The following is a 10734-nucleotide window of genomic DNA, read 5'->3' on the forward strand; positions in this document are numbered from 1 at the left end:
CGTCACTACCTGTCGATCCAGGTCGGATTTTACCGATTACCCTGTTTCTGTTTCTGACGCCTATTACCCCTTGTTGCTTCAGAATGGACAGAGTCTTCCTCATCTTCTTCTGATCTGCATCGGATCGACACTACCATATAGCGACTGCAATTAAAATGGTTGCCTTCCGTTGTTACTGGTGGCAATGCCTCTTTGACTTTGGTTAGGAGAGGATATTCATTCAATATATTTATAAGAGGCCACGCAATGCTGCGAGAAGATCGGCCTACCAGAAGAGCGGAACCGGTGCGACGGGCAGTCAGGTTCCCTGTACCCATTATACCGCTCTTGGCATCACTTGTGAGTACAGTTCATTCGACCAATTATACTAATATGTGGGAAGGTTTGTAGTTTCAACAGCCGTGGACGGCAAACCCGGCACCACCCTGGATAATTTTGCACTGCTTTATACTGGCCCTAACTGCCGCCTAAACCCTTAGACCACGTGGCCTCGCGCCGCCACTCCCTTCCCCTCTTGCAGCCAAAGCCTCGAAATTCCAACTTTCTCTCCTACTACTACTCATCCACTGTTGTAATATCTACTATCTATTAAGGATTCAGATTAAGAAGATAATCGAGTAAAAGAAAATCATCGTCAAGTATTTGCCGTAAACTCCAACGTTGGGCACTTATTGCTGGTTGACTAAGCTCTGGTTGTGCGGCTATTCTAGCCCCACTTTAAGGCTGAAGATAGAGTTTACGTCACCTCTCTTAGCGCGATAATGGGGGGTAGAAGAACCATACAAGCTCGCGATCAGCGCTGTTTCATGTGTCAGTCTCAATGGAAACACATTAGGCAATTCAATTGATCTTCTAATGGATATTGGCCGGTCCGCCCAAAAGATGCATATGAGAAGCACTAACTTTCTCCGGAATTGATGCTTGTCACGAAACTAATAGATCCAGTCGTAAAAGATCCAGTCAATAAGGTCACCGGGACCGTCAATTTTGCCATCAAAAGCACGCACCCCTGCTGACTTGTTGGGGTCAAAGCTTAGTGCGACGCTGTTTCGATAAGGCGGATTTCGCAATCCTCGTAAAGTCGCTCAATCTAGAAGTTGAAGCCGTCGATTGAGCCTTGATCAACACCAAGTAGCTTGACGCCGTCATATACACCCTAGCTTGTAGATTCGCATTAAATCGTTCATAAAAAGCCTCTCTACAGGAGACCCCTACACATGTATAACGCAGGCTTAGAATACTTCGTAAAATAAGGCAGTATTTTAAGCCCGCGTTACTTCGCTTACACACCTATATTAGGTAAAGTTACTTAGTGATCGTCGTGATTAATCGAGTCGTGATGTAGCCGTGGACGCTCCTTACTGCCCTCATTTTCCTCACGCCGTCACGATCGTCGTTTTGTTACCACAAGAAGCTCGACGTAAGATACGATTTCGCGTTAAGCCTAGTTTCGAGTGTTGCCTATCTCCGCTTACATATTAATTCATGAGCATGTGCACCGTTTGGCCCATTAATATTGGTCTATCGTGTAAAATCGAAAGCGGTATGGAATCCAGTTGCCTCCTTTCATGTCGTAAGCCAAGGAAGGCAGCCTTGAAAGTCGGTGTGGGTAGCTCTGCTCGGTATCCACCGACATTCGAATCCTTGATCCAAAGATAGAGACCTGACGAATAAGAGGTAATGCAATCCCCCTTGCAATTTACTGCTGCAAAGTGACCTACTCGGCCCTAGCGGTTCTAGATTGCTGACAGCAAACTTGACTGCCTGGTGCTTTGCTGCTGGTGATTGATATAAGACCATCGCAGATCCTATCTTCAGGGACCCGCGCTCAATTCATCTGTACATCCAGCTCTCTACCTACAAGCAATACTAGCATCGTGAAACTTCTTACCCACTCAGCTTTCGAATATGACTACTCCCACTGAAACTAGAAGAAGTCTGCCTCCTTTGGATCTCCACAATGTCCAAGGAGATATCTTGTATGGCTGTATCGATCTGATGTCTTCTACCCAACCTAATGCTACACAGGATCGGTCTCCCGAAGAAAGTCGAGACCTGCCTCTTCTTCGGGATAACCCGTGTCGGTGATTTTCGTTCGCAACTTATCCGGCTCCTGCCATTACTTACTACAACTGCCCAAGTCATCGAAGATCAGCAAAAAATTGCTCGATACAAGGGAGGCATGCCACAGAAAGGTCACTTGCTGGAGCTGAGCGGGGTCAATCTGGCCTTCTCTCAAAAGGGATTAGAACAAGTTAGTAGAACTGTGTTTTATGTAATTGGAATAAATCAATAGGTCACGCTAACTTTCATACTCTACTCTCTTAGATGGGGATCGGAAAGGATGCAAATGATAGGATCGGTGATGCTCCCTTCGAAGCAGGCATGTTCAATGACACGAAGCTCAACGACGACAAAGCTTTATGGGAGCCAGCATTTAAAGAAGATATTCACGGGTTGATCATAATCACAGGTGATTGCCAAGCAAGAGTTGACGCGAAATTAAAAGAAGTCGAAGAGATTTTAGACCGTACTATTCACAGAGTAAAGGTCATTAATGGGAAAGTCCGACCGGGGGGGCAGGGTGGCCATGAACAGTTCGTATCATCTTTACGGTTCGAAAGCCTCACCATTAATTTCTACAAACAGCTTCGGCTATCTCGATGGTGTCTCTCAGCCTGCAGTCCTAGGTGTTGACCAGAATCTCCATCGAGGGCAAGAGACAGTACGCCAGGGAATAATCCTTCTCGGCCGTGAAGGTGACAGCGTGGCCGAAGATAATGGTGTAGATCGACGCCCTTCATGGTCCCACGATGGGAGCTTTCTTTGCTTCCGTTATCTTTTTCAGAATGTCCTCGAGTTCGACAAGTTCGTAAAGGATAACAATCCTCCCGAGGCTGCCGATGATCTCTTCGGTGCTCAGCTAGTTGGGCGATGGAAGAGCGGTAAGCAGTCCTAGATTCTATTATGTCTTTAGAATTATTCGGTACGATAACTCTGTAATGTGCAGGAGCACCCATCGATGTCACTCCACTGCAGGACGACAAACAACTTGGCAACGACCCATCCCGAAATGATGTCTTCCGTTACGATCCTTTCTCACAAAATAGATGCCCTTACATAGCGCACACTCGGAAAACTAACCCTAGATCTGACCTGAGTTCTACCGAAAAACGTCGTATTATTCGCCGTGGAATCCCATTTGGACCAGAGGTCACAGAGGAAGAAAAAAAGGCGAAAGAGACCATTGAGGAACGCGGCCTACTCTTTGTAGCGTATCAGAGCAACATAGCTAATGGCTTCCAATTCATTCAAAGCAGTAAGTTCGCTTTCCGCATACCGCAAACCAATGTCAAATATTGATTAGATTGCTTAGGCTGGGCGAACCAACCTGGTTTCCCGTTCCTCTTCACCCCCGATAAGCCGAAGCCAGGTTTCACTGCCCTGACCGATCCCGATTTCACCCCGGACAAAGGTCCAGGGTTCGACGCCATCATTGGTCAGGCCGGCAAGGAAGATCGTGTTATAGATATCCAGGGTGGAAGCGATAACGCTGGAAAATTCACTCTACCCCAGCAATGGGTAGTGCCTAAAGGGGGCGAGTACTTCTTCTCGCCCTCTATATCCGCCCTCAAGGAAACCTTTGCAAAGGAGAAAAGCTCTTTACTATTAACCCAAAAGCTTTAAATTAACCCATATAGCTTAGAGAGCTTTTTTAACTGTAAGGCAATAGTCACTTATTAAGTAACTAAAATTTTCTTAATGTGATGGCGCTGGAGCACGTCACCTAGTCAGGGGTTCGCTTAAGACTTGGCGTTTGTATGTAGGCGTGGCCTCACCACCTTCTCTTGCTCCTTAGCTTAATATCTTCGTAATACAGCATTCGTTCGCTTCACCTTTGAAGTATTTGTTCAAGCCTCCGTTGAGGCATTTATGCAATGGTTCGAGCCGTCACACTTAAAGCTCTAAATTAGGGAATATTTTCTTATATTTACTTAGCTATTATTATTATTTCATTACAGGCAAAACTCCTTAGTACGATATGGCTTCTGCAGCCGAGCGTATCGTAATACCAATGGTATCGTTGTATTCAGGTTTTGTATGTATTGTGTATCTATATACGCGAAGCCGTAATTGGGCGACTGGCTCTACGAAAAAAAGAGGTGATCGCCACTTGCTTAATGTTTTAAAGCCGTCGGTCTTGAATTCGACGATCGTGCCTTAACAGAGTTACAATAACCTCTTTATTACCAGCTTCCCGTTGTTCCTTATACAATTAAAGGGTTCGTAAGGCCTCTAGCGCCTCATTGAGCTTAATTTAAGGTGGTTGGGCGTCCTTATCTGTTTCCGCATCGCGATCGGGTCCAGTATAGAGCTCTGCTACGTGCTCTTGTAGCCTTGTCCGCGGGGTAATTTAGCTAGATTAAGCTGCTTAAATTTATCGCTTAGTATTTCTGATATCGAGGATTAATTAATTTTTCGATGGAGGAAGTCGCTTGCCCTGCGAGCAACCTCTGATTGTAGTAGACTGGGGTGTTTTTAGTCATAATCAATAAGGTAGAATTAAGTATGGAGAGTAAGATCTAAGGTTTAATTTGACAGATTTTGATGAAAGTTGATGGCTGAACTTGCGGTAAGGTAAGGCCAAATCTGACGAATCAAAACTGGTTATACCGATTTTGGTGAAGGCACCTAACGATATTATCAAAAGTTAGATTATCGTTAATTATACCAAAAAAGGCTTGATTAGGGCGTGTAGATCGTAATACTAATAGTATCGTTATATACCCAGTATCGTACTAAGGAGTTTTGCCTATATTATTATTATTGTTTTAATAAAATCTTATTTAGGGTCCTTTTTTATATAGTTTTTTATATATATATATATATTTTTTATTAAATCCAATTTTATTTAAGATAATAAAGTCTAATATTAAATATAAGGTGAGGATATAGATAGGGGGTCCAATTAATAGAACAATAGGGTATATTATATAGACAGATAAATCCTTAAGGGAAAGGAGGAGTCTATGCGAGGTAAGAAGGGGTTTTTCTTAGGTATGTGCCTCGCAGCTATATAACTACAGTGGTATTTATAGCTTAGCTAAGCGCCCGCTTAGTCGCTAAGCCGTACATAACATATACAACCCCTATTAACATTCGCGGATGTCTACAGCCGAGCCTATAGCCAAGCCATAGATATCTTTAAATATCTTTACCCCTACTAATCAAGTTGCTAATGCGCGCGTACTATTGGCCTATTAGCCTAGCCGTACGCCCGTTTATTTACCCTATATAGTAAGATCACTTATCCAATAGGTATGCTTTCTCTACCTCTCCTCCCCGGTCTATATCTGCGTATATAGGAAAATAGGAACCCCCCCTTATAGCGTAGCTTCTCTAGCAGCGTCCTATATATCTTAAAAATGCCATTAATTAGTTACGTAAAGATTAACGTTATAAATAATGCCGAACTACGCGCTAACGCGCAGAGTATCCTTACCCTTACGCGTTTTAAGAGACCTAAAAATATATCTCTAAATTATAAGCCAAAGTAGAAAGAATTTAAGGTAAGTAGGTAGGTGCTTTACGGAGTAGTATACTTATAACTAACGCGCGTCTTCCTAGGCCTTTTATAAGCGGAAGCAGTACTATAACGGCGATACTATTACGGAAGAGAAGCTACTTCTTTTCCTCGTTAAGGTTATAGGCCGGCTGCTAAAAGGAAAAAGCCGTAAGGCTAGCAATAATATACCCTAGGACGAGACGCGGCTCTCCTAGCGCTTAGTTTATAGCTATATTACTACCCTAACGGACCTCTACCGGACGTAAAAGGGTATAGGGATAAACAGCCACCAGTCCCTACGGGAGGATAATATTAGAGATTACCTAAAGGTTCTATAACGGAGGGACGCGCAGCAAAAAAAGGAGTAGTTTATAGATAAGGGTAGAGATACGCTACTTAACGGATATACAGAGGATAAGTTTAAAAGCGTCTACCGCGAGCTATAGGCCCGCGAAGACTTCTTACCAAAATACTACCTCCGCACGCTTATAGATATCCTACTAGGCCACTATATACTTACCCGCGGCGGTAATAGGCGCTCCGCTAAAATCTTAGACCTATTTACCTTTAAATTTAAGGGGGAAGGTCCTACACGCTATATGCCCCTAATATTTACTATACACGCTAGTAAATAAAACTAGTATAGCCGCCTTAAGACTATTAGAGCTCTATATAATAAAAAGCCGCTTATTTATATGCTTAGCGGGCTAGCTTTTTACCTCTTATACTACTAGGACCTTAGCAATAAGCTATTTCTAAACTTTAGCAAGTAGTTAACGTAGTATAATATCCGCCTAATTAAGAGCAGCGCTAGGGACTATAAGACGGCCTTCTTATATAACTCACAGCGGGAGTAGGTTACTAAGGCATTTTAGGCCATCGGCGTCTTCTTATAGAAGAAGACCTATATTAGGTGAAGCGCTAGCGCTAAAACAGCAGAGCTAAAAGGGGTTAGTAAGAACTAAATTAAATACGCTAGTAGGTAAAACTAGGAGTAAATAGTCGGCTATTACTTAAACTCGCTGCCGCGGGAGTTTATGTGGACGATAGCCGGCCATTCGCCACAGATAGGCTGCTTTAAGATTTGTAGGGTAAGCGTCGCCCCCCCTAATGTACTACTGTTGACGATCTAGCTAGAGCTAGACGTCTAAAAGGGTTAGTTTAGCCCTTAGGTTGGCTAGGTTAACGACCTCGCGGCTATAGGCGCTATAAACCTCCTATTTTATCTCTAGGAGGTTATCCTATAGAACTTAATAGTCCTCTATAAGATATTCCTAAGCAGCCCTATATAGAACTACCCAGTCTTTTAGTATAAGGCCTATCTACCCTTTATATAAAAGGTCAAAGCCTGCCTATAGTAGGAGGAAGAAGGCCCTAGCTAGCTATTAATACTTTACTAGGCCGTGCTGGCTATTGCGAACCGCCTAAAGACTATAAACGCCTAAGTACGCGAGCTATAGGCGTTATTTAACCGTATAGCCAAGTCCTAGTAGGCGTAGTCTTTATAGCTTTAATTACTTACGTCTAGTAGCCTTACCTTTTAGCTTAAGGTCCCTTTAGCATCTATATATTTACGTTTAATAGTATACCTACTAATAGTACGTCTACTAACGGTATATCTACTAGCGCCTCTATCTATTACGGAATTAAGCTAGGATATATTGGCCTAGGTAAGCGCTATAGCTTCCCCTTTACTAGCGCCGCTATAGCTATAGCTATAGCTATAGCTATAGTAAGGGCCTAAGCCTAAGTAGCTGCCTATATATTATATATACTATATAGTAAAGTCTATATAGGCCCTTTAGCGCGAGTAGATTAAAGGGCTTAGAGGTAATCCTTTTATAGTAGCGCTAGATTCTAAATAGGGTAGTAGATAGTAGGCTGGCTAGCAAAACAAGCTCTAATAGTACTCCCTACGGCTTAAGGTTATTAAGGAGATTAGGCGGGTTATGTAGGCTTAAAGGGTTAGCAAGAAAGCGGCTATATAATAGGTTAATTAATAGTAGGAGCGGATATAGTACTTACTAGATTAGCTTTATAAACGGCTTTAAGCGGGTAAAAAAGCTTTAAAATAGTATATATATNTAACTTTTAAGGAGTCCTCTTAAAGCCTTTATCTATAGCCCCTTAGGGGCTTATTTTAGTGCGGTATAAGTTTAGTAGGGTATTTATATAATAGCGGCGCCTAATCTAAAATGTAAATATCTCTATTAACCTATAGCTAATTCTTACTATCCTAGTATAAGCAAAGAGCCCTTAAACAGCTCTACGCATAGCGCTTAATAGGTATTAAGAGCGTAACGTTACTACGGCGTTGCTAGCAATTAAAGATCGACTGTAAATATAGGGTAATATTTATATACTACTAAGCGTACGGGCCTCCTACCTACCAAATTATAACTTAGCGGCTAATTTAGCCATATAAATTAAACTATGGATATACTATTAGTGTTTACGGCTTAGCTAAGCGCCCGCTTAGTTACTAAGCCGTATATAATATATATAACCCCNATTAATATTCGCGGATATCTATAGCTAAGCCTATAGCTAAGCCGTAGACATCTTTAAATATCTTTACCCCTACTAATTAAGTCGCTAATACGCGCGTACTATTAGCCTATTAGCCTAGCTATGCGCCCGTTTATTTACCCTATACGGTAAAATTACTTATTTAGTAAGTATACTTTCTCTACCTCTCCTCCCTAATCTATATCTGCGTATATAGGAAAATAAAAACCCCCCCTTATAGCGTAGCTTTTCTAGCAGCGTCCTATATATCTTAAAAATGCTATTAATTAGTTGCGTAAAGATTAACGTTGTGAATAATACTAAACTACGCGCTAATGCGTAGAGTATTTTTACCCTTACGCGTTCTAAAAGACCTAAAAATATGTCTCTAAATTATAAGCTAAAGTAGAAAGAGTTTAAGGTAAGTAGGTAGGTGCTTTATAGAGTAGTATACTTATAACTAACGCGCGTCTTCCTAGGCCTTTTATAAGCGGAAGTAGTACTATAATAGTAATACCATTATAAAAGAGAAGCTACTTCTTTTCCTTATTAAGGAGGTTACAGGCCGGCCACTAAAAGGAAAAAGCCGTAAGGCTAGTAATAACGTACTCTAGGACAAGACGCGGCTCTCCTAGCGCTTAGTTTATAGCTACGTTACTACCCTAATAGACCTCTACTAGACGCAAAAGGGTATAGGGATAAATAGCTACTAGTCCCCGTAGGAGAATAATATTAGGGATTACCTAAAGGTTCTATAATAGAGGGACGCGTAGTAAAAAAAGGAGCAGTTTATAAATAAGGGCAGAGATATACTACTTAATAGATATATAGAGGATAAGTTTAAGAGCGTCTACTATAAGCTATAGGCCCGCGGAGACTCCTTACTAGAATACTACCTCCGCACGCTCGTAAATATCCTACTAGGCCACTATATACTTACCCACGGCGGTAATAGGCGCTTCGCTAAGATCTTAGACCTATTTACCTTTAAGTTTAAGGGGGAAGGTCCTACACACTATATACCCCTAATATTTACTATACGCGCTAGTAAGTAGAACTAGTATAGCCGCCTTAAGACTATTAAAGCTCTATATAATAAAAAGCCGCTTATCTATATACTTAGCGGGCTAGCTTTCTACCTTTTATACCGCTAGGACCTTAATAATAAGCCGTTTCTAGACTTTAGCAAGCGGTTAGCGTAGTACAATATCCGCCTAATTAAGAGCAGCGCTAGGGACCGTAAGACGGCCTTCTTATACAACTTATAGTAGAAGTAGGTTGCTAAGGCATTCTAGGCTATTAGCGTCTTCTTANAGAAGAAGACCTATATTAGGCNAAGCGCTAGCGCTAANATAGCGGAGCTAAAAGGGGTTAGTAAGAACNAGATTAAANGCGCTAGCAGGTAAAACCAGGAGTAAATAGTTAGCTACTACTTAAACTTACTACCGTAGGAGTTTATGCGGACAATAGCTAGCTATTCACTATAAATAGGCTGCTTTAAGATTTATAGGGTAAGCGTNGCCCCCCCTAATATACTACTNTCGATAATNTAGCTAGAGCTAGACATCTANAAGGGTTAGTTTAGCCCTTAGGTCGGCTAGGTTAACGACCTCGCGGCTATAGGCGCCATAAACCTCTTATTTTATCTCTAGGAGGTTATCCTATAAAACTTAATAGTCCTCCGCGAGATGTTCCCAAGTAGCCCTATATAAAACCACCTAGTCTTCTAGTATAAGGCCTATCTACCCTTTACGTAAAAGGTCGAAGCCTGCCTATAGCAGAAGGAAAAAGGCCCTAGCTAGCTATTAATACTCTACTAGGCCGTACCAGCTATTATAAATCGCCTAAAAACTATAAACACCCNAGCACNCGAGCTATAGGCGTTATTTAACCNTATAGCCNAGTCCCAGTNGGCGCAGTCTTTGCAGCTTTAATTACTTACGTTTANTAGCCTTACCTTTCNGCTTAAGGTCCCTTCGGTATCTATATATTNNCGTCTAANAGTATACCTACTAACGGCATATCTACTAANAGCACGTCCACCGGCGCCTCTATCTATCGCGGAATTAAGCCAAAATATATCGGCCTAGGTAAGCGCTATAGCTTCCCCTTCGCCAGCGCTGCCGTAGCTATAGCTATAGCTATAGCCGCAATAAGGGCCTAAGCCTAAGTAGCCGCCCAAGCAGCCGCCTAAGTAGCCGCCCGTATATTATATATACTATATAGTAAAGTCTATACAGGCCCTTTAGCGCGAGTAGACTAAAGGGCTTAGAGGTAATCCTTTTATAGTAGCGCTAAATTCTAAATAGGGCAGCAAATAGTAGGCTAGCTAGCAAAACAAGCTCTAATAGTACTTCCTACGGCTTAAGGTTATTAAGGAGATTAGGCNGGTCGCGTAGGCCTANAGGGTTAGTAAGGAAGCGTATAAGCTTTACAGTNTAAAGGATTAAATAAACNACTTAATTATAAATNTAGCTCTAAAGCGTCTATATATATATAANGAAGGCATAAGNAATAAGATAAAAGGGNANACTAATANNTAGTCNAAANAGGGTAATATAAGATATACNAGGTATANAAGGGTAGTGCTAANACTAGTNACTAGGGTAATATATAAGGTCTAGTAATCGGTTACACACCCCCCTAAATCTAACGGTGTA

The 10734-nt window shown here is 41.9% G+C and overlaps 1 protein-coding gene across 1 annotated transcript; it reads left to right on the plus strand.

Moving 5' to 3' along the window:
• Window positions 1-1732: 1732 nt before the first annotated feature.
• K441DRAFT_669393 (Dyp-type peroxidase) lies at window positions 1733-4024 on the plus strand. Its single transcript, XM_067650133.1, has 6 exons — window positions 1733-1979; window positions 2029-2254; window positions 2329-2597; window positions 2650-2945; window positions 3011-3319; window positions 3377-4024. The coding sequence occupies exons 1-6, from the start codon at window positions 1909-1911 to the stop codon at window positions 3685-3687; spliced, it is 1482 nt and encodes a 493-aa protein (XP_067497745.1). The 5' UTR covers window positions 1733-1908; the 3' UTR covers window positions 3688-4024.
• Window positions 4025-10734: the final 6710 nt, after the last annotated feature.

This window comes from Cenococcum geophilum (assembly GCF_001692895.1).
Source record: "Cenococcum geophilum 1.58 unplaced genomic scaffold K441scaffold_70, whole genome shotgun sequence".
Lineage (NCBI taxonomy): Eukaryota > Fungi > Ascomycota > Dothideomycetes > Gloniales > Gloniaceae > Cenococcum > Cenococcum geophilum.